This window comes from Micropterus dolomieu, linkage group LG11 (genome assembly GCF_021292245.1).
Source record: "Micropterus dolomieu isolate WLL.071019.BEF.003 ecotype Adirondacks linkage group LG11, ASM2129224v1, whole genome shotgun sequence".
NCBI lineage: Eukaryota > Metazoa > Chordata > Actinopteri > Centrarchiformes > Centrarchidae > Micropterus > Micropterus dolomieu.
In genome coordinates, this window is record NC_060160.1 from 19,437,360 (window position 1) to 19,462,112 (window position 24,753).

Here is a 24,753-nt window from a genome sequence, read left to right on the forward strand (position 1 = left end):
CCTCATGATTCTCATTTGCTCTGACATGCACTGTGAGCTGTAAGGTCTTATATAGACAGGTGTGTGGCTTTCCTAATCAAGTCCAATCAGTATAATCAAACACAGCTGGACTCAAATGAAGGCGTAGAACCATCTCAAGGATGATCAGAAGAAATAGACAGCACCTGAGTTAAATATGAGTGTCACGGCAAAGGGTCTGAATACTTATGACCATGTGATATTTCAGTTTTTCTTTTTTAATAAATTTGCACAAATTTCTACATTTCTGTTTTTTTCTGTCAAGATGGGGTGCTGAGTGTACATTACTGAGAAATAAAATGAACTTTTTTGATTTTTGGAAAATGGCTGCAATGAAACAAAGAGTGAAAAATTTAAAGGGGTCTGAATACTTTCCGTACCCACTGTATGGTCAAGGCAACTAATTCCAGGAAGTGCTGACACCCAGGGTAAAAACCAAGTCCAGTGTATGACCACGGTTATGTGTTTGCCCATAGACATGTTGTTTAAAGCTAAAAGAAGTGGTTATATTTAAAAAGTCAGTTGCATAAAAATTTGTGAGGTCATCAACATTAATATTAAAATCACCACAAAGAACAATTTAGTCATAATTTAAAACCAGAGTAGATAAAAATTGTGGAAGTTCTGCAAAAAATCCTCCAGGTGGTTTTGGGGGGCGATAAATTATGACAAATATGATAGGTTGCAGCCCTCCAAGTTTAAGAGTGAGAACTTCAAAGGAGTTAAATTCATTACAGCGTAATTGATGACATTTAAATTTTTTCCTGTGCACGCTCACTAGCCCACGACCACTGACCCTGGGTTGACTAAAACAAACATATTGAGGCGGACACAGTTCAGCTAGCTGGGTATGGTCATTAGTTCGTAACCAGGATTCAGTTAAAAACATAAAATCTAGATTTGCAGACAAGATAAAATCATTTAAGATACAAGTCTTGCTTGAAAGTGATCTCACATTGAAGAGAGACATTTTAAATGAGTTTGTTCTGGGTGCTGGAGTTGGTGCAGTTGTCCTAATGCTTAAAAGATTACTATTCTGTGTGGGATGTGCACGTTTCGGTTTACTGGTCTATGCGTGATGATGACAGGAATAGAAGTCTTTGGAACAGCGCTGGTAGGAGACTGCTTTACATGCCAGCAGGTGGAGACAGTTGTTTGTGGCAGTGAGGCAGAGATCTGTTCAGTGAGCGGTGGTGTGTCCAGGTGTGCTGCGTGAACGATTAGTCATTCACGTAAGTCCTGAGGGGAAGACCGCACACATGCTGTATGTGAGCAGCTAACATTTCTGAGCCCCGTTTGTTTGGGTGAAGTCCGTTTGTCTTAAAAAGAGACATTCTTTGCCAGAAAATATTAAAATTATCCACATAACACACATCGTAAGCAGGCGGACTGGAGCGGTCGTGGAGGCCAAGGAGTCTACTGAAGCGGCCAGAACCGCGACCAACTGTGGGAATTTTTAGGGGTGCTTCAGCACCCCTAAAAATGGTCTAAAATCGCCCCTGTGTTGTAGTAGAATTATCTACAATAAAGAAAATCACTAACCATGACGGATAAAGGATTTTGATCACTACGTAAGTTACCATTGCTTATTAAGCCTTTTCTCTCTTAGGCCATAACTTGCTAATATGTGTATGTCTTGAACTGTCCATAACTGAGAACCATGCGAGCCGTTACCAGTCTTGTAAAATGATCAAAGTGCCAGCCTTCAACAATATCATTCATTAGCTAATTTTACTTTAGTCACAGATGATGACACCCTCGCAACGATCAAGCTGGATGACCTCTTCAGTAAATGTATTATCCCACACATTGATTTATTTGTGGCAGCCTGCCACATTATCAACGCTGGCCGCCACATATTGATTTTAGATCATTATTGTTTTTTACTATTTGAAATATGTAATGTATTTGATCACAGAGCTACGCGCAGCGCATATTAGCACCTCCTCTCGCTCGGTCGCTCCCCCTCTCTCGCCACAGTTATGCTGTTATTCTGTGGAAAACACTGTGTTTACATACAATAACTGGGATTCATGTTGATAATAAAAATTGGTGAGCAGCAGTGCATGAAGGGGGCCGGTGTTCTGTCGATTTATGATACTTATCGAGATGTGCTTCTTAGGGGTTCTGCGCATGCGTATGACCCACAAGCGTGGTTTGTTTCCACACCCATAAATCTGTGCAACCTTGCTGTTGGGAATGCCGTCGAGAAAGAGGCTGATCGTTAGTACCATCAAAAAAAAAAAAAAATTAATCTATCAGAATACGCTACCCCTGATATCTTAAATAAAGATGGCATAATACAGTATTTCAACATGCTCCCCATCTCCGTACAGTACACAAGGTGTGAGTAGGCTAGTGGCGCAATATAAAATGATTCTGTGGTGGGAGCATTATTTGATAGGGGACAGTCTATCAGAATACGCTACCCCTGAAATGATGTTATAATATAATCAAAAAACAGAATATGTCATAATACTGTGAGAGTTTTAACTTTATTTGATTGGAAAAGGGAACATATAAGGTAGCATTTTTAGACAAGGCAGCATAGATCGTCAGAACACCGAAACGCAGTACCTACACCTCGACATTTTACTCTTTGGCGTACCGGGACATTTTCTTGCTAACCGGGACTTCTCCCAAGATGCCGGTCCTCTCCGCTGCCCTCTCCATATCAGGTTCTCTGGGCGCTACGTGACGCTCACCTGTTCCCGTTCTCGCCTGCCAGCTAATCTCTGTCGGCAAGAGAGACGAGGGAGAAGAGAAGCTCGGGTGCCTCTCAAGCAGCCGTGTGCTGAATGTAGCTCTTCAATGTCACTTTTCGTGAATCGACCAATCACAGCCTGGATGAGGCGGGACATTTAAAAATATTGTCAGTTATGGTGTCACTTACACTGGGGACGCTGGGGACATGTCAGAATCAGAATGTCTCCATCACTTTTTGAAAGCTTTTGTTAAAAATATTCTGAAAAACAACTTGCAACGAGAAATGTTAAATAACAAATGAAACAATGCACAATGAAAAAACATGTAATGCAACTGAAATATAGAAGAAAGAAATGCATTGTCCAAAAGCTGATTACTGCATTATATTCCATTATATTTTTAATTGTCACCTGCCAACTTAATTTTGTTTTCCTTCATATAAATTAAGACATTTGTCTTAATTGGTGCAGAAAATGTCTCCAGAATGCAGGAAATTAAGTTTTTAATGCTAAGTCGTCACACACCTAATCTGAGCCCTTATGTCTTCACCACTTTAAAACACAAAGTGACTCAATCACCAAACTTTTTAAATGTTGAACTTGTTGTTCTGCATGAATGGTTAACAAATCAGAGACTAACTACCATGTAGAGCATTTTTCTTGCACAATAATTTAATGAATGACAGGCAGGCAGACTATCCAAATAAAGTGTTGTAATATTTACTAGTTTCACCTTGAGGATGAGGACAGTGCGGGGGCTGGGGGTGGGAGGGGAGTACTGGCACCTACTTTTTCTCCATTTCAAGCACTGGTGGGCAGGAGGGTGAGTGTGAGCAAGTATTCTCAATGTGACAACACCTTCCATTATTCAGTGACTGGTACCCTATAGTCCTTTTTGCTATGTTGATTATGAAGTAATATTCCACCGTGTTGTCCACCTTTAGTTGGCCTGCTTTAAAACAACACGGGGCGCAGTGTCAAAGATGAGCTTTTTGTAGTTCATCTTCAGCACATTGTAGTTTCATCATGGCAGGTGATGTCAGTAACATCCGCCGTCGCCTAGAAAAGAGCAGTTGGGTTCTCTGAGCCCCGCGGTCGTCTTTTCCAAAGTTCTTATGAATTCTTCTTCTCATCTTTCCTTGACCTCATGACGTTTTCCATCAAAGTCAACGAAAAGTGGTTAGGAAAGGAGATTCTTTTGACTTCTCGACCGCAGCTGACCAGTAGTTATGTGGCTGTTACAAACTTTAGATGTTGCATGCAATGGCCATTATTGAGTTTACTTCTTCTCTGCTTGTGCTACTGTGACACAATGTTTTAGCATTTAGCTTCTTTTTTTTTTTTATATATACTTTATTAATTATTCAAACAGGGATATGTAACAACAACAGTCATTAATAGCATTTTGTACAACATCAACAATAATACATAGGTTTGAGCACAATACTCTATAAATAAAGTACAACAAGTTCTCTTAACAAGATACAGCTTATTAAAAGTTAAAATGTTATATAAAATTAAGTGCCATGGAGTGCGTTTCTTGTGTCTGATGTCCAGTGTTTTTTGTCTTTTCAGTTCAGTTACTATTTGTTTAAGTACAACATCACTTCGGATGTTGACTTGGTGAAGGATCACTGCATATCTCGTCTTCTATATTTTTTTTACCACAGTACAAACTATTGACCAAAAAAAAAAAATCATGGTGCAACCTGGGTAGTTTTTCTAAAAATACTCCATACATCACTGTATTATAATTTACACTTATATTAAAACCAAAACCTGCCATTTCCCCCCCACACATCTTTGTGTTCAATAGTTTCATCTTCATCACAGTCATCAATGGGACACTTTGTAGTTGTTACAAAGCAGCTCCATTTGACGACTGCTCTGACAGCTAATCTGCCAACTGACACAAGCCACATCATATCTTGCTTGCTTTCAGAAAGATTCTTACTAAAAATGTTTTTAATAAACACCTGGGATTCAGTTTCATCTAAATGTTTGTTTGGGAAGAAACCACCATAGTAGTTTTCACTCACTTTAGAGTAGATATTTTTACTGGACATCTCAATCCAATCAATATGTGCATCATTAGCCACAAAATCACGATATACAAGTTCATAATGTGGAACAGAGCATCTTGCACGTCCCTTTTTCTTGGTCCAGCTCAAGGCTTCACCGATCCACATAGCCAGCATGTTCCTTGTTGTGACTTCCCTGGTGGTTTCCCATGTAAAATTAACTGCTATTTTATTTTATTATGTCTGCTCTTTAGGAGGATAAAATGTTGCTAAAAACAACAGATAAAACAAGCTTTAAACTATATCTGGTTTTATTTTTTATTTAAATATATATATATTTTTTATTATTATTTTTTTATTTATTATCCCATTTCTGTAGTTCCTCTTTTATTTCTCTCTCTTTATCATCCAAGTTTTGTTCGTAACCGTTTTTGTTACATATAAACTGTCATATCATTTATCTTGAACATTAATCTAAGGGCGTGTGTCATCTCTTCTGAACCCGACTCCTTCTGTTTTGTTTTGCACCAGATACTTCTTCATATAATTGGAGGTGTTCATTTATTATATCCATTTCACTTTGGTTCTTAACAACACCAGTAATATCATCAGCATATGCCAGAACCACCATCCGTTCCCCACTACTGGTTCTGGTGCCACTCAACCTGTCATCATTCTTGATTCTCATCAATAATGGATTTATAGCTAATACATAGGCTGATAGGGGGCAACCTTGTTTGACTCCTCTCTCACTTTCAAATTTGGCTGACTCCATTCACATTAATCTTTCTTTTGGTCAAGACCAATAATAAAGAATTCTTCTCCTGCAGTATTGCTGGTTATGTCTCTCAGTATCCCTAAATTATCCCACATCAACCTTCCCTTAATGGCACAGGTCTGTTCTCTTTCAATTGTTTTTTCCGGGGTATCATTTAGTCTATTCATAACTATTTTTGCAAGGATGTTTTAGTCTACATCCATTAAGGTGATGTGTCTCCAATTATCTATTTCCTGAGAGTCTCCTTTCTTTAATAAAATGAGCTGTGTAATTTGCCTGTCTTGATGTCCTCGTTAAAACTGAGGTTAGTCTGAGATGTCATCTATACATATTTGATAAAATTCACTAGGAAGTCCATCTGGACCCCGTGCTTTACTTGTATTTAATTCCAGGATGGCTTGTTTAACTCCATCTACAGTTAACGCTTCACCTAATGAATTTTGGCTAGAATCAAGCATTTCTACGAGATTAAAAAATTATTTTAATTTAGTCTCATTTGTATTTATTTTTTTGTACATTTCTTCACACAGATAGTAGTTTCCCTTTTTGTTTGCTCATCTTTAATTAATTGCCCATTATCATTGTATTTGTTTTGGAGTTTCTTTTTGTGCATGTTTATTAAGCATTACCAGAGGCTTCTTTGTTATTGTCTAGACCTGCCTGTAAACGAAGCCAATGAGACACATCTTTATTCATACTGGTCAATTCTGATTCAGTTTCACTGAGAATATCTTCTTCTGTTTTATTTGCTTTTATTCAGAGGTCCACATACTTTAACATTAAAATTCTATATTTTTCATCTCGTTCTTGATTTAAAATTTTACTTTTAAATTTAAAAAAATGTCTTTCTTTCAACAAATATCTGATTTGGTTAAAATGTTCAGGTCCTTTATAATTTTGATTTCATTCTTCAATTCTGCAACTATATTATGAATTTTTAAGCAATGAACATTTAATTTCCACTAGCCTTTTGTTTCCGTCTAACCAAAGAGCAAAAGAGCTTCAACAGCTAAATGATCAAAATTCACCAGTACTAACGGAATATACCGTTTGTCACATGAATGGGGTCAATCCTTGTTTTGACGTTCCTGGCAAATCGAGTGAAGTCCACTTTTGTAGGATGCAAAATCCTAAAAACATCTTTAACACCACAAGATTCATACATATTTTTCAGTGCTCATCCTTCTCTAGAGGACCTAATGAGGTGTAAGGGGATTCGATCAATAGTCGGTATTGATCGAATCCCCTGTGCATGCATTAAAGTCTCCACACAGGATGGTATGATATCCTACAACAAGCAGGTTGTTTTTTTGTTTTTTTTAAATCCTGACCTTTGTTGAGGAGTCAGAAGGAGTATACACATTTAAAATTCTCATTTTAACACTTTCATAAAAACAACCAACTAATAAAATTCTCCCTGGAATAATTAATATAGTTTTAATAATGTGCTCTGTTTTTAAAAAAGATACCAACTCCGTCACCTTTATCACAGCCAATCGAGATAATAGATGGACCTTTTGTTCACATGGCAGCTACATCTGCTTTGTCTTCATTCGTCGTTAATCCTAATTCTTGTGTACATATGATATCATACCGTGGCGTGAGTTAAGAAGGGTAGTAATTTTTCTAGTTCTATAATCTGTAGGGACTTTATGCCTCTCGAATTACACGTGGTAATTGAAAGTAAAGTCATAGAGAGAGGTGTAATATAAAAAAACCCAGAAACTTTCATTTAGACCTTCATTTTTTCACCTAAACATTAGGCCAAGGGCACTTGTCAGAGTTGACCGTAGTCTCTTTTGGGTAACACTCACGTGTTCTTCCAGTCCTTCTGCAGCAGGGGAGTCCTCCCCTCCACTGGAGTCCCGCTCACTGCTGAGGGCATGGACGCCAGACAAGCCTGGTTCTTCACTCGCTGAGTCGGACACTTCGTTCTCCTCCTCGTTTCCCTGACCCCCCAGACCCTCCTCCAGTCCTCCTTCTTCTCTAGAGTCAGAAGAATCAGAGGAGTAAGAGAAAGGCAGACTGACCTCAGCTGCCTGGCCCAGCAGGGACTTCATCTCTACGTCCACCGACTGTCGTTTCTGCAGCTGCTGTCTGTCTGTGAATGCCGCCTCTCCGATGTACCCCGCTGACAGGTGCTGGAAACCCTGCTTCATTCCTCCAGTTGCTGAAAGATCTTTCTTTATTTCTGCATCGAAGCTGCCTCCCCCTCGTCCTGTCCCTCTTCCAAAAGGCAGTTGTATCCCTGTCGCCGTACTCTCGGTTCTCTGTGCCAGCTCTTATTTTTTGCCACTGTCTTCTCAGGTCTCTGTACCGCTTTGGTTGAGTCACAGAAGTCATATTCTCGGGGTGCGCTACACTGGGGCTGTTATCTGTGAAGCGTGGGCGCCCTCTTGTGGTGTCTGTTGGATCTGCACTCTCACTTATGTTTGTGACTTCCTTTGGGCTCGTGCTTTGTTGCTGTAGGAGTGGGGGCACTTAAAATAAGAATGCCCTCCTCCTCCACACAGACTGCATTCAGCAGGTTTGTTACAGTCTTTGGCTTTATGGCCCAGACTCCCGCACTTCACTTCCTTACACTCCTTGACTTGATGCTCGGCGCTGTTGCAGATGAGGCATGTGTCACCTGACCGGAGTAATAAATACGGCCGCTGTAATGACCATGTTCTTCTTTTGGTTTGGGTTATCTCGCTGGATTTTAACTTTATACTTCCTCACTCCATACCATATCCCAAACTGGTCTGCAGGCTTGAAAGGCTCGAGGATGTGTCAATAGCGGCTCAGGCTAGAGCTTCACATCTTGATCTGAAACCCGGCCTGTTCAGAACTTTACCACTATGTTGACTATGTCAGGATGAGTCAAATTGCCAGTTTTCCCACTTTTCTTCATTTGCTTGGGCTGCATAGTGCTCTAGAAAGCGTCGGAGTGCATGCAGGTTCTTGGAAAAACACAGTTCAAACTGTCGTCTGTTAGGCAGAGCAATAAACGAGTAAATGTCTTTTGCACTGATCAAGCTAGAGTTAAAAAGCAGTTCCTTGCCCACATAGTCACGAGACGGAGGCTCTGCTGGTGTGTAGGCCTATTTCAGCCTGGCCCAGTTCTGGGTAAAGCGGGAGCCAAAGGACTCCGTGTCCCCGGCTAATTACACTTACTCCAGGCAGCAGTGGGTGTTTTGTTTTAACTAATTCGGTAAAACTTTCTTAGCATCTTTTTGTTCCGAAGAAAAACTGCATTTACCATTATCATAATTAGCATCAATAATTCCTTCTTCCTATCCTTAATGTCTATTTTTGATCTCTATGATTTAACAGCACTAATCAGAAGTTAGCTGCAATTAAAATAAGATGCCACCTCTTAGGTAAGGCGCCAACCTAGCTGCTTTCTCTCCACGTCGCATTTACAAAGATCCCACCGGTCTCAGATTTGGACCACATATGAAAGTGACCCTAACGTGAAGTTTAATGTTCACACTGTTAGATAAGATCTGAGTCATATATGAGCAAAAAAAACGGATTTGGGTCACTTTAACCTGCAGTCTGAACTTAGCCAAAAAGCTATAATTAAACACGTGGATCTCTTCCTTCTCTACGTTGCTGTCATCTACTCACAAATTCCCTTTCTTGAAATCCACCGGACCGCGAGCTCTTTTCTGAGTTATGTGCATGCTATTTGTCCCAGCGGACACAGAGGGAGTGAGTTGTGGGGCAGATGCGCCAGAAACCGGAATGAAACGATCAGAAAGTTGTGAATACTTGTCATCATTCGGGGGGAAATGTGACCCACGAGAAGACAATGGAAAAACAGGAGTCTCCCGTGAGCTAACCAGAGCTAACCTCTGTTGCTTGTTTACTTCTGTAGCCTACAACAGCATGCTGCGTGTGACGTTGTTATACTTTTGCGCATGCGGGTCACTATAAGGCCGCGAACAGTTCACACTGGAATCCTATATGAGCCACATAAACAATGACGTGGACTGTCAAACAAAAAAAAAATCGGAATTGAATTATTTGCAACTGGGCGTAGCTGTCTATCCTCTGGCACCTGGTTGTCCTCCACATCTGATCCTAATCACCTCATCAACTCTCCTGCTGCTCAAACAGGCTGCTCCTGGTTTCCTGCCTCTCATTGCCAGATTGTTTTTGCCTACTACTTTGTGGTAAGGTAACCTACGTTTTCAGCCCAGAAACCTTGTGGGGACTTTTTGGATCACTGTTTACATGCCAGTTCCTCATCTCCTCTGCTAAACTCCTCAGACCACCACCACAACTCCACAATGCCTCTTCAGTCTGCCGTTTGAACTTTGACTAATGTCGTATTTAATGTAGACTTCTACTTTTAATAGAGTAATATTTAGCAATGGTATCTGTACTTTTACTCAAGTAGGCCTACAGGATTTGTGTACTTTGTTAATTAAATATCTTTTTCACATTCATCATTAAGTCTGTGTCTGCTCAAAACCAAACCTATCATATTCACAGATAATCACAGATATTTTTAAGATTTAGGTTTTTTCACTTACTGACAAGAGATTTATGAAATTAAAGTGACCATAGGCCTACATAGAAGACAAAATAACACAATCTTTCTGCTACACGTAAAAAGTTGACTTCATAAGCAATAAATAAAGCATTTGGTATGTGTTTTTAGAAACCTATATATCTTAGTTATATTTTTATATTAAACATGCTAAACATTTGCTTTATTGTTTACCATTGTCAGAAGATTGTTGGAATAGGCTAAACTGACCAAATGATAAGGCCTTCTACAGACAATGTGGGGGATTAGTATCATTAGCAATAGCATCTTGCTCTTAAAAGTTGCCTGTAGGTAACTCTGTGGTTCTGTGTTGACATACATGTGTGGTCCCTCTGTATATCTGGTTTTATGAATCCACACTAGTGATACATTTCATTTTAATAGGCTTTTAACATTGTCCCAATATACCTGAAACATGCTGTTATCACAAACAATTTGGTAATTTTGGACAGCAAGATAATGTCCTAATATAGAAAATGATAAGATAATTTCAAAACAATATATTTGTATTTTGGTACACTTTTACACCATACACGTTTTGTATATAATTTAAATCTACAGTTTATTAGTCAGCAAATGTTTTATCCTTATATCAATTCACTTCCTGTTTGATGTAGACCACACCACTCATGAGACTTTAGTTATGTGCATTCACAGCAAGGTCTTCGCACCAATAACTTTGACTTAAACTTTTCAGGGGAGAAGTAAAATGCTTTTTTCTTATGCTGTCCCACATTACCCGATGTCCCAATATACCTGAATTCACCCTATCTGATGTGGCTAATGTTAACTTATGTTACAAACTTTAGATATTGCCATGCAATGGCCATTATTAAGTCTACTTCTTCTCTGTTTGTGCTACTGTCACACGATGTTTTAGTATTTACCATTATCATGTTATTGGCATCCAGCTAAGGAGTTACACAAGCTCACTTTAAACAGTAACAAAACAAACACATCCACATGCTGAAGTGCAGAAAAATGGAGGCTATATGGAGGCTATTTCAGCTCATGTGTTTGGAGCAAATTTCTGTGACTTTATATACTGTTGGGAAGTTTTTATATATTTGAATTTCAAGGGCAATCTGCAGGACTCATTTTCAAGTAGACCTATTTTCGTATGATGACATGGTATCTATTTCATGAGGTTCAGAAACTACTTTCCAGCTGGTTTGTCTTAGCACCTAAATGTTGAATGTGTGTCTTCAGTGCTCTGAAACAGAAGTAGGAGCGGTGTTACATTTTTGTGTTGCTGGGGGCTTAAACAGGAATCCAAAGTCTTTTCAACCAAACAGGAAAAACAAGTCTCTTCTGTCAGAGGAAGGCTGTAGCCTGGGGCAAAGGATCCTGCTCGGAGCAGATATTGATAGCTTTTGTCATTACTAACTGGCTGCCCATATTTTATTAATTATACTATTAATTATATGCTTTGTTAACTCTTAATCTGCAAAGTATAGTAACTGTAGCTGTCAGATTTATGAGGTGAAGTAAAAGTTAACAAATGAAAAACAGTGCATAATTATTAAGCAGATTTTGTTGGTACAATTATTGTCAGAGATATAATCACGGTTCCACGATTATTATGCATTCATTAATTTCACAACACTAGTAATGACTTAAGTTGATAGTTAATATTTATAATATTAAACTGAATTGTTGTCATCAACTTTCATCCATACATATGTTTTAGTGAAAATGAGAACATCTCTCATGCAGTGTTATTAATAACTGAAATGCAGTTAATTGGTAGCCTACAGTCCTGAAAGTTTATAAGTTCCTGATGTTATGTTAGTGTTTTATACCTGGCAACATTTTCTCAACACAGACAGGAGTCCTCTGCCAGAATTTAACTTTGTTTTTGTTTTGTGCAAGTTGCAGCAGTTTCGTTTTGTGCAACAGAAACAGATCCTTTAAGATTAAGTAACCGTGACGTTTTAAAGCACGTTTAAAAGTGAAATCCAGTAATAGCTGCATCCCTATTATTAAGTATCATAAAATGGAAATACTCAAGCATAAAACTGTATGTAAATACAGTAAGTACAGATGCCTATTTACAGTAAATGTACTTTTTGCACAGTTTCCACCACTGGAGGCTGAAGGAAATGTGAACTGTGTTTTTAGTCTTTTAGTAACCTTGCAGGTTAAAATTTCATCATGGTGCCATCTACTGGACATCAATGTATCATTACAAAGAACTCTGTTCTGTAGGCAATGTGTGAGACTCCACCTGTAATTGGAACAGATGATTAGATAAAAACCTTACTAATCTGTATGATTCACATCAGTTTTTAACTTGGTACTTCAGCACAATTCCCTGATACTGGCAGTGAAAGAGGAGAACCTATAGTCTCTGTGTTCGTTGTTTGAAACGGTCAAAAAAATATTTACACCACAAAAGCAGTAATATTTAAAAAGAAATCTGCTTGTTTACTACATACCATTCATTTGTTTTTTGTTTTTATCCCAGAACTGTTCATACTACTAGCCTAATGATTCCCCACCCAAGGTTCATATATGAGTTGGGAGCAGTCCAACCAAAGTGATGTCCCCTCTCAGATTGTTCCATATTTATAGTGTTAACAACAACAAAAAAAAGAAAAATCAAAACAAATCAACAAATCTTCATTATTATCTAGTTATTCATCATCTAGCAGAGTCTCTGCTAGATGACTTGCAAGTTTGTTTGACTTTATTTCACCAGAATAATCCTCTACACAGTTTGTAGAGATCAAGGATCAAGTATATGTTTATTATCCCTGAGGGGCAAGTTGTTGTACGGTCAGCAGTTGTCACACAACCATTCAACAAGCATTCAAATTTATACATAGCCACACAAATATGACACACACAAAAAAATACACTATGGTAAAAAAGGACACAGTTAAAATGAATTAAAATAAAATGATAAAAATACCTTACAATGAATTAGAATCAGTTGGAATAATTAAAAGGCCAAAGGCAGCTGGGACAAATTAAAATTTAAGTCTCTTTGACCTGCATGTTGGCGTACTCTATCTGCGGACGCAACTTGAACTCCGTAAACAGAGGGTTGGCTAGGTCCTCTGTCTCAGTGCAAACAAACAACCAAACAATTAAAACACAAACAGAAGTGACACAGTCTGCACAGTCTGTCAGTCAAGTTTACTGGAGTCCAGAATTGAGTTTACATTTGATCATTGACTAGTCTGTTCCCTTGTTGACCTTTCAATTTCATCTTAGATAGTGTTGCCACAATACTGACGGGTGATCTTGAATGCAGTGTTTTAAGGTACAGGGTAACAAACTGCTGGTGGAGCCCATTTCAACAGTTCTCTCAGATTTAATGGATACAAGAATCTATAACTACTAATACTATATTTTACTATTACTATTTTTCTATTATATACTTTTATTTCCCTTCATTTAAAAGGGAAATGCTGTACTTTGTAGTGTTTACATGTTTTACACTTGAAAATTAATTTTAAGTGTTTCACAGCATAAATACTCTAGTTACTTAGTTGATTAAGAATTCGCATTAAGAAACTGCATTGTTATAGATTGCACTATACAGCAGTACATATAAAGTATGCACAATTAGCCTGTCCAGCTACAACATCAAAATGCTACAATAATATTAACACATCAGAAATTATAATAAAGATGGGGCCATTGTTGCAGTCTGCATAAGTACTTTGACTATGGGTATTTGAAGTGGATTTTACAAATAAGTAAATGCAAATGTACTGATAATACCTCTGAGCTGTTCCCTATTTTTTAAGACTTTTACTTGTTACGGAGTATTTTACACTGGTGTAATTCTACTTTTATTTAAGTCAAAATTACAAACACTTCCTCAGTGATATGTTAGTGTGTGGATCAGCTCTTAAATCAGTCATTCACACATAGCAAACACCAGGTGGCAGCCTGACTCAGTCCATACTGCAGTGAGGCTAAGGTTGCACTTCAGGGATGTGGCTCTTCAACTGTTACAATTATGTTACTGCTTCACATAAAGTGCTCACTCTGTATAAAGTATGCCCCTAACATACTCTCAGTTTGCTTTGGGCTGCAGTACAGTCATATGATGTACACCTCACTGTATCATCAGCAAACATTGCACGGATGTAATAAACCAATAGCCTATATTTATGGCATGAGCATGTCCTTTGTTTATCATGAACCCAGATGTGTAGTTTCCATTTTAATATTAACAACAATCATTTATAATTTAATGCTAACGTCAGGTGAGCAACTTATACTATAACCATATCTAATAATATTTTCTGTACAGCAGCACTTTACTCAGGAGGTAATGAAAAGGCACAAGATGATAACAACAGAAACAGTGATATAATGCATGCATTGCCTGATATAGATCTTTGGTATGTTGAAAGGTAAAGCTGGCACCATGCTGAGCACACCCTCATGGTATTTTGGGGGTTGTTCTACATCCCCAGGGAGCAATAACACTTGTGTGAATTATTTATGTTGTCTTCCTCATCTGCATGGCCTTTCTCTGAGCTTCTCTGAGGGCTCACTGGTCCCACTTTTTAACCTGCTACACATATTTTTTAGATGGGTGGAGAAGGTCAGAGGTGAGGGTTAGGGGGGTTCCTGTGTCATGGAGGTCGTGGGGAAAAGGAGGATGTCCCCTTATATAGCTGAAGGGGACAATTCCACACACAGTCCCCGAAAAACTATCCAAATTCCTGCACTGCATTGTGTCCGATATTTTTCAGGCCGCTGAGTGGGTGTTGCAGACTACATGAGGACTCTGCTGAGGTGGATCCCAACCCCCTGCGCCCCCCTTTTTACCCTCACACATATGCTACTATAACAATAAAAGACAATGGTGGGTACTTGAAGTTAAGCTGGGAGATGACTAAGGGAGCTGGCTATTGTTGGTGTTAAACATTGTTACCCCAACAATGTCCCAGTGGAGGAAAAGATCTGCAAGTTTAAATGAAGGATGAGAGAAGAGGAAAAGGAGGATGGCCTCATCTGAATTTTATGGGACCAAAGTTTTTGTCTTTCTTCTCTTTGGCAGGGATGAAATATTCCCAACATAGCAGATTGAGGGTTGGCCCACTGTGTAATTATGGGACGTGAAGTTTAAGGATCTACAGGCTATGATCATTGCTATGTGTGCAAGAGAACTCCACAATCACATTGGTAAACGCTAAAAGTTGGCTAAAATATCTCTCTTTTTGAAACTTATTTTAGATGAGGTTTTGCATACATGGTCATTTATTTAGCCTGGTGAAAGACTCACAGAGATCTATTCTAAAATGTATTTTTGGAGAGATAGCTGACCAAGAAGGCAACATTAAACAATAAATGCAAACAAGATAAAGAGGATAAGATAACGGGCTACAAAAAGAGTGTAGACAATGTCTGGTTAAGATGCATGAGATTTACAAAACTAACCGAATTTAAAAGTCAAACAGTTAGAAGTGAACTCTGCATATAATACTTTTGCATTCACTTCATAATTGTAGAGTTACAAGTTAGCAGATAAACAAATGTGTAACCATCTGTGGAAAATTGATTTTCTAAATAAAATGTGGGTTTACCCGACCATAGGTGGGACAAAATCACTGTTATGAATCTCAGAAGCAAGTCTTTAGTCTTGACTACGAAATTCGGAATCAAGTCCTAAGTCAAGACGGGTAAGTCCTAAATCAAGTCCAAGTCGTACACTTTGTGACTCAATTGAGATTGAAAGTTTATGTTTTTGAAATTTGGTGGCAAAAGGGCAGACTCAACCTGCTGAGAGAGATGGTGCATTACGATCGAAAGCTTCTAAACAGCTACTGTATGGACCTTTTAGTTTGAGGTTGTTTTGTCAACTGCTGCTTTGAAGGTCAAGAATGAACTTTAAGTCTGAAATTTTAAGCCAACGTGAGTAAGATGTCCTAAAAAATGTTGAGACAACAACTAATTTTGCTGATGTAAGCTTCTAAATGCTCCTCCTGCTCATGCAACATGATTGGTGGGGAATTGATTCAAAGTACATCTGAATTGGAGGTTTGATTCCCCTGCGCACTTTATATTTTTTATAGCTTTTTGGCCTTGGCCAGGATATCAAGACATTCTATGTCTAAAAGCTAAAGTCCTTATAAACCACCAGATTTGTGAATCAACTCTCTTCCCTGTGTCATGTACGATATTGATTGATAGTGCCTTCAGTACTTCACTTTACCATGTACCACACTTGAGGAGGGTACATGTGTTTGACCTCGGGCTGGTCGTTGACGACAGATGTCCATCACTAATAATCAGTGTCATCACCTTAGCCTGAATAGGACCAGAAAAATTGGAGTTTTTTGTCTTGTCCACTGAGACGCTTAATTAAGGAGAAGATCAATATGTCAGGCAGGAGGAGGATGAGGCCATGGGCGGTGTGTGTGATTTTGACCTGGCGTTGTCTGGTCATGAGACGTTGGTAAACTCTGACCTTTTGCTTGCCAGTGAGCTTTAAAAATTTGCTCACACCAGAGAAATAATGTGTCTACTTAATCATTGCTTTGCACAATATGGTGATATCATGTTTAGCGTTAAAATGGTTTCACGTCACTGAGTGCACATGGGGGTGCTCTTTATCCTTCTCTGGCACAGCTGCTATTGTGGCCTGTAAACAAGATATTTAAGAACAATTGTAGTTGTGTTTGTGAAAGACATTAACTTGAAGAGTTGTCTCACTGTAAAGAAGATCACTCACTTCACCAGTATCTGCAAACCTTTCAGCAGCTGAATCTTGACTGTGTGTGTATTCTTTGTGCTCTTTTGTGTTAAAATGCAGGTCATTCAAAGATGCACTCCACCCTTCACTGTGGAAATGTTTTGTAGCTTGGAATATAATACACCTTTTAACCGGATATGCTTTGTCTGTGCCAAGAGTATGGAAATGAAGGACCATCTGCATTGAATTCCAACATTTTGTAATACAAATTAGAAGACTTGATACTGGAAATCAACTACTTTTCACACCTATACTACTTCACGACCCTGCTCTACAGCTGCTTTGTCTTCCTTTCCAACTGATGTGCCTGCAGCTGGTTATCAGTAATAATAGACAGATTCAAAATTAGCTGGATTAAGATAAAGTGCAAAATAGGCAGTTATTTTCTAACAACTTATTTCTATTGTCACTGAAGTATTTTAGACTTCTGAGATCTGCAGATTTTAATATTATTAAGGAAAAGAGGATCCTCTTCAAACTGATGTTTGGCGTCAAGGTTGACTAATCACAGCGTCTCAATGAAGAGACAGGGATGAAGACATCGGACTGGATGTGACCACTGTGTCAAACTACCTTGCGGACTATCTCAAATGCATTATGCTGATATAATTAAATACTTACTTTGTGCTATGTAAAGTATCATTATTCTGGGACACTGTGGTAAAAGTAAAAGCAACAACACAACAATGTAAAAATACTCTATTACAAGTAAAAAGTCCTGCATTTAAAATATGATCTGAAAAATGTCAGGAATTGGGTTGCTGAATTGCTGAAAAAAAGTGAAGGTAAATTTAACTACTTTATATACCGCAGAATAGTTTCATCAGTGAATATGCTTCATATTTATATATTTAAGTTTACATTAAGATGATCCTTGTATGCAGAAGCTTAATATACAAAGCAGTTTGCAACTACAGCAATGAAATGTGCAGTGAGAAATATAATATTTTACTCTTATATGCAGCAGAGTAGCCTTTAAAGCAGCGAATGGTTAAGTAGGCTAAGAGAGGCAAGTAATGTACTTGGGTCTAAATAAAACATCTGTCAGCTGAAAGGAACTTATAGTATCAAAAAACATATTTGTCTCCTTCTACTTCTCTAAGAGCAACAAATAGCCCACTGATGATGAACTATGTTGGTTATTGTGACCATAATTGGTGCTGTAGACGGGGCGGGGCTGAGCGCCTTCCCCCGCCTCTCATGGAAATGGAGGGCTTACCCGGATCTACCGCTGCAGATATTTCTGAGGCTCCTCCCTGCACTATTTTATCGCCTTATAACAGGATATCTCACTGGCGCGAAAAACGCACTGTGTGGCTTCTAGGCTACACATTGTGGGGCGGACCTTGTTCCTGTTGTTCGCGCCCCGGCTTTTTGTTGCTTTAAAAAAAAAAATACTTGAAAAAAGTAGAAACAGCGTCGATACGCCGCATCTTTCTGTATAGGCCTACAGCAACAACTCAAAGAGTATTGAACTCGAACAGCTTTTATCCGCTTGATCTCCGTGCGCCGTTGGACACTCTGCTCTTTGGCTGCCGAGGGATTTCAGTGCCCTCAATTTCGCTGTGGGATTTAGCGGAAAGCCGGTGAGTAGTTTTATCCTAGTCTGTGTGCCTGTGGAAGTTTCAAATGAGGAAATGCATCTTGGTCTGTAAGACTGCTCTGTGACGGTGAAGCACTTTTCCTCCTCGCCGGCTCACATGACTCCTCTGTCTCTCTGTGGAACAAAGCGCTCCCTACATTTCAGGAAATGCAGCCTCACAGGCTGACTTGTTAGCCGACGCAGAATAGTCCTGTAAAACAAAGTATGTTATCTGAGGTTCTCTCTGTTCACTTAAAAATTTGTCTACGTGACGCCTAAATATAGCCTACCTAGATTATGTCATAACCTTGTGTGTCTGGACAGTTTGAGTCCATCACTGCAAAGAGGGCATCCGCAAGATTCAATCAATTATTAATGTGGTCCCATTTGGAGAAAGCAGGCTGTTAGGGGGATGTGATATCCTAATAGCCCATTAGCTGGATAGTAGAAATGTGATCATACATCATGGGACCTACTTCCGAAAGATCACTGCTAATCACTGTGATATTTCCCCTTCAGGTTTTGCAGGACGTTCTTCAGAGTCATTTGATCACTTCTTGGAATAAACTTGGATTTTATTATCTGGAAACATGGAGTTCGACTGTTACCAGCACTATTTTTTCAACGATTTTGACACAGAAGAGGATTTCTACAAGTCGACCGCACCGAGCGAGGACATATGGAAAAAGTTCGAGCTGCTGCCCACCCCTCCCATGTCTCCCACCCGGACTCTAAGCACTGGTGCTCTGCAACTCTCACCGGGAGACAAGCTCAGCTGGCTGTCCAAAGTCCTTGGTCAGGACGAGGAGTACGAGGGGCAGTTCATCCCCGACACGGAGGAGCTGTTCGGTAACCTCAGCTCCATCATCATCCAGGACTGCATGTGGAGTAGTTTCTCTGCCAGCAAGCAGCTGGAGAAGGTCAACGGGAGAGTGTCAGCTTCGGCACAGACCGGTGTTCCCCCGGTGGCCCAGATCGCCATGAGACCCAGCAAAGCGCAATGCGTCTCTCCCGGTGGCCCGCTCGCCGCCTCGGCGACAGACTGCGTCGACCCCGCGGCTGTTCTCACCATCCCGTCAAGCAGCTGCAGGAGGCCGGCGTCTTCTGGCTCCGAGTCTCGCTCTGATTCCTCCGGTAAGGAAGCAGTCATGCTCTAAATTGCCCCTCCCTGCCCCTGCCTCAGGATTATATTGCCCTCTACCAATGCGTAATTTGGAAAGCTGGGAGTTGCATAACTGTTGGTCTGTGGCGCAGAGAGGTTATCAAGTACAACATAGTCACATTTTGAAGCTGGATTTCTACCCTCTCTTGACAGTGCGCCACATGCTTGCTCAAGACACGCATGCAATCTTTTAAAAACCGCGCCCCCATCACTTTTACTTGAATTTCCTCCTCTTTCGATATCTGCCACTGGCTCTGCATTACAATCAGAGTGCGGCAGAGGGGCGGGGTGACCGAGCCCTGATGATTTATCACTACTACACACACAGGGCCAGACCGTGAGAGTAATTCTTTAACACTTCGCAAATTAGGGCGTGCCCCCTGTCAGCAGATCTCCCAATTTAAATGGTTGATGAATGCTCAGCCTCAATGACAAAAGCCTGAATTCCTGCAAGCATTTGGCCACTTGATGACCACTGCTGCTAACACCTCAACTCCTTCTCTGCCCTCTTCAGATGGAGTAGTGATTTGCATGTCTGGCTGTGTAAATTTTAGCATGCAGGGGTGTGAAGCTTGTGAAGTTTTTAGTAAAGGATGGCATTGAAACACATGCAAAACCGTTTTCTGTGAGTATTGATGAGTTGTTTCCCTATGTGATCACAGATGATGATGAAGAAGAGATCGACGTGGTCACTGTGGAGAGTAAGCAGAACCGGGTGCGGCTGGTGAATGTCAGAAAACCAGTGACCATCACGGTGCGGGCCGACCCCTGCCCCAAACGCTTCCACATGTCTGTCCACCGGCAGCAGCACAACTATGCTGCCCGCTCCCCAGACAGCGAGCCAGAACCTGATGACGATGACGAGGAGGAGGAGGAAGATTACGAGGAGGAGTATGAGGAAGAGCCTCAAAGCAAGCGCACCTGTACAGCATCCAGTCAGCAGCCCGGCTGTTCGGCCCGTGTCCCCCAGCCCACCTCCTCGGAGTCTCCCCAAACCTCGGACACAGAGGACACAGACCGCAGGCGGAACCACAACTTCCTTGAGAGAAAGAGGAGGAATGATCTCCGGTCCCGCTTCCTCGCCCTGCGGGATGAGATCCCCGGCCTGGAGTCAGCCAAGACCCCAAAGGTGGCCATCCTGACCCATGCTACAGAGTACCTCATGGAGCTGCACACCAAGGAGAAACGGCAGCTCCAGGAGAAGAAACGCCTTCGAACCCGACAACAGCAACTTCTACGCCGATTATCTGAACTGAAGCACTCATGAGACACAAAGAAGTGTGCTTTTGAAATAACCTGCCTCATTCACAGTCTGGAACTTTTCCTCTCAAGTTACCTGTCACTTTTTGAAAAGCTACAGTTTTTATATAACACGCTCCATGTAAATAACTGTATTTTATCTGGAATACGATATTGCTGTGTGATTCCTATGCATTGACTGTGCTTACCAGTGAACCTGATACGGGGAGGAGCAGATGGTGTGCTGTTTTATTTTTTCTTTCTTTGCACAGTGTTTTTAGTTGAGAACAGGGGTAATGTAATTAATTTTTCTAGCTATGACCAAGATAATTCCTGGTATGCTGTGATGGGAAAAACTTTTAATAGTTTACCAGTGTGATAGTGGATATTTGTAGCCTTCAGGTGTGGAAATTGGTCTTCATTTCATCATTGCACACACGTGTGAATGCTTTTCCTTTACATATGAGTGAGAATGAGTCACTTCCTGGTTTGTTTTGATTGTTTGATGTACAGATTGTTCTGTAAATAATAGCTTATCACTCCTGATGAAGGAGACAAAAGCAAGAGTCAATGGGCTCTGCTCCTTCTATGACATGCCACCAGGCATCGAGGAACTCCTATTTTGTTAAGAAAATATGAAAAATCAGCAGAAAGAGGGGAAAAAAATAGCACTGTACTGTACTTTATATTCACATGTCACTTTGTGATTTCAATGCTATCCTGATTTTGGTTGATTTGTAAAGCATGGTAACATCAAAAGCAACATTAAATTTTTATACCACATTTGCATATAAATCTTAAGTCTTTGTAATTTTATTCAAAGATTACACCATACCCTGCTAACAGCACACGTTACTCTATTCCTCTATAAAACAAATTTATAGACCTTGCCATCAAACTTTATTTGTTTTCATCTCAATTGCAATCGCAGCATCTAAATGTTTGAAGTGGGAGTAACAAATAATACAGACATCATCATACATCTTGCCTCGCAACAAAAGTGTGGTCACGATCCACCACACACTGCTGTGGTAGTGCCTCTCCAGAAACATGACCTACTATCACACACCAATCAGCTGTAAATGAGGGCAGATCATAAAATTGATCCAACTGCTTGATTGCCCTCCTCGGTGTCACTTTGCGGTACCTGCCGTGTGTAAATGAGTGCGACTTGTGCACCAGTTGCTGGTCTACAGAAGGTTAGATGGTGCGTGTCCTTGAGGCTTGCCCTTGAAGAGTGTGTGTGATACTGCTGTGGATCCTCCCCTCTGCAGTGGCTGCTGCATGCTGGGCACCTGATGTGCTCTGAACAAGGTTACAGGAGTTGTGTGAACTGCTACTTGCATGCTGTGCTGCTATTCACACAGGCATGCAGGTGGAGAGTAGCGCTGTTAATGTAAGTGCCTGTAAATGGAAAAATGAATATCACTCAATGACTTCTACATTATTGGATGACACTACCCTCTTGTCCCCTTTCATGAGGCTTGTATTTGCTATGTGGCATGTCTTACTTACTTACATCTCTCTTTGTTACTCTAGTGGTCCATGTAATTGGTGGGTGTTGCGTGCCACTCAGACTCATTCCATGCAGCTGCTGTCCCCCAGAGAGCTACTTGTCTAATAAGAGTAGAGCAAATGGCTCCAGTACAGATACATGTCATTTAGTTGTTATTTTTTAATAGATTAAGAGTTTATCGGCAGAAGCATGGGATCAACTGTAACCTGATACTTTCAGGTTACCTGAGAAAAATAACTTACTTTTCCTGTCCCAGAGTCCCAGTAGGATTTATAACCTTGTGGTGCCGTGGTTACCTTTACTTTGTTCAGAATTTGCAAGAAGGGATTTGTGTGCACATCCTGTCCTACATTTAGCAGGGGGGGGGAGGGGTTATAATTAACGAACTAAATACTGAAGAGTATCCTCAAACTGGGTTAAAGTTACCAAAAATGTGTTGGACAAAAAAAAAAAGGCAACATTTTGATCCTAGCCAACGTTCATGAGGAAATATTAGTTCAGAATTTGAACAGGGCAAGAAGCTCCTACCTGCTCCCTTTAGGGAATTCATTCAGCATAAGGCTAATGGCTAACATGTAATAACTTATTTCACTGTGTGATGCTGCTTCCCTATCGATGACCTCACCGACAAGTCCCTGCAAGCCTAGATGACTCCGGTTTGAGAACCATTAATTTTTTAAAACTGACAGCAACCGTTTCGTACAAACACAGCCTGACAGACGAGCCAGGCACACCCTGAACTCCAACCGTCTCACACCTCAATGGCCTTTGTCATGGCTCAGATTGGTTGTAGTTTCACCTGCGTGTGTTCACTCTCTGAGCCCCATTTTCAGCCCGGCACTATTTTCTAGAACATTGGAACATTTTCTTTACAAAATCAGCATTTTGTCTCAGGAGGCTCTCTTGAGGGAGTTAAATCACCCAATCTGCACACAATATTTCCTCGCATTTCATTAGTAATCTCAGAAGAAGTTAACCAAAGAATCATGTAACACAAGTGAACTTCTAAAGTAAACAGCAATGACACCTTAGATTGACATCAGTAACTGCTGGGCTGTTTGTACTTTATACTATATCAGGAAGTGAAACCAAAATCAGATATCAGGTCTTGGACCAGAGAGGAGAAACTTGTTTCCTGTCACTTTCAGACCTTGAAATTCATCTGTAGTGATGCAGCACAAGGAAATCAATAATTAACTAAATAACATAGTCAAGGTTCAAAGACTTTCTTGTATTGTTTGCATAATTACTGGTTCATTTCAGGATAATGCAACTATCCAACCATGCAAAGTGTTCACTCCACAGTGTGTTTGTGGGGATGCACATGAAAATATTTGCTGGTGTTTGGAGAAACTAAAATAAACAGGCATGTTTTCAAGGCTCCAAATGCACATCTGAGTTCGCCCAGTGAGTTTGAAATAAAAAGATAAATTGTGGTAGACTTGTCACAAATCACACTGTAATTGTTCAGTTGCCACTCAAGGTAACCTAAAGTGATGTGAGGTTCTCAGCAGCAGCTGCTGTTGTGCTAGTGTTGACAATATAAACTCAGTGGTCATGGCGCTTCTTTGTTTAAAAACACAAAGTTTTTCCTGAAGGAAATGATGAGGTAAGAGGATCTCTTTTTCCTGTGGGAAGCTCTGACGGTTAACTTGCCAGACAAGATTTTCTGCTCTCAAGTTCATGCTACGCCCACACTGAGAAACTTCAGCACGTGTAATCACTTTCAGACACATGTTCATACCGTGGCTGTCTCCTCTTAGAGCATATGTGTTTTATTCTCTCCCATCTCTGGGCTACATTTATTTTCCGCAATAAAATAAGCCTTTTAGGCCCAAACAGCTGCAACCTGTTGCCTCCCCTTTATTAAATCTCCGGTGCATGTAAGAAGAGATCTGTGCGTGGCTGTGTCACAGACATCTACATATTCCCAAGGTATAAGACAGCATGTGACAGCTTTACTGGTGGCCAGATAGAAGTTTGTGATGTGTGCTTTTAGGGCGGGACTGTGGAGAATTGATGATTTGGCTGGATGGAGAGCACCCTCTGTCTGATTTATACATCCTCCTTGTGTAACAAACAATCTCATTCATTCATTCAACTTTCCTTTTCTTTTTGAGCATATACATTTCTTCACCGTGTCACCAGGGAATGTGACATGGCATTTACAGTACAGTTACCTGGTTGAATTAAGACCTTATAGCTAACTCTTAACTAGATGCAATAACCATGCAGCATTAGTACGCATTGCTGCCTGAGAAATCCTTCGATTGAATAGTTGGCTTGCATGATTCATAGGCTAATTTCATGATTGAAATTGTGCTTAACAGACTGGGTGAGAGAAGAGAGAAATGTTCCAAGGGAAGTAATCACACATTTCACACTGTTAATATTCCTATAGGCAAAGAGCGCGTATTGAATATCTCTTTTGCTCGTGTTACCTTTGACACACAACTGCATCACTTCAGAAC

General features: G+C 40.2%; 1 protein-coding gene and 1 long non-coding RNA gene across 3 annotated transcripts; one reads left to right on the top strand and one right to left on the bottom strand.

The window, feature by feature from the left end:
* Window positions 1-9,315: 9,315 nt before the first annotated feature.
* On the top strand, window positions 9,316-21,561 carry mycla (MYCL proto-oncogene, bHLH transcription factor a). Of its 2 annotated transcripts, none has more exons than XM_046063023.1 (3): window positions 9,316-9,682; window positions 18,885-19,501; window positions 20,189-21,561. In XM_046063023.1, the coding sequence occupies exons 2-3, from the start codon at window positions 18,956-18,958 to the stop codon at window positions 20,792-20,794; spliced, it is 1,152 nt and encodes a 383-aa protein (XP_045918979.1). In that variant the 5' UTR covers window positions 9,316-9,682; window positions 18,885-18,955; the 3' UTR covers window positions 20,795-21,561. The 2 variants fall into 2 exon arrangements, with proteins under 2 accessions (XP_045918979.1, XP_045918980.1); XM_046063024.1 differs by lacking the exon at window positions 9,316-9,682 and adding an exon at window positions 18,074-18,369 and having other exon boundaries at window positions 18,885-19,499; window positions 20,190-21,561.
* A 100-nt stretch (window positions 21,562-21,661) lies between these two features.
* Window positions 21,662-22,591, bottom strand: LOC123979528. The gene is made up of 3 exons (XR_006827241.1): window positions 22,525-22,591; window positions 22,286-22,383; window positions 21,662-22,170 (listed from the first exon to the last, which is right to left on the bottom strand). It is a non-coding gene; the product is annotated as an uncharacterized LOC123979528 (long non-coding RNA).
* Window positions 22,592-24,753: the final 2,162 nt, after the last annotated feature.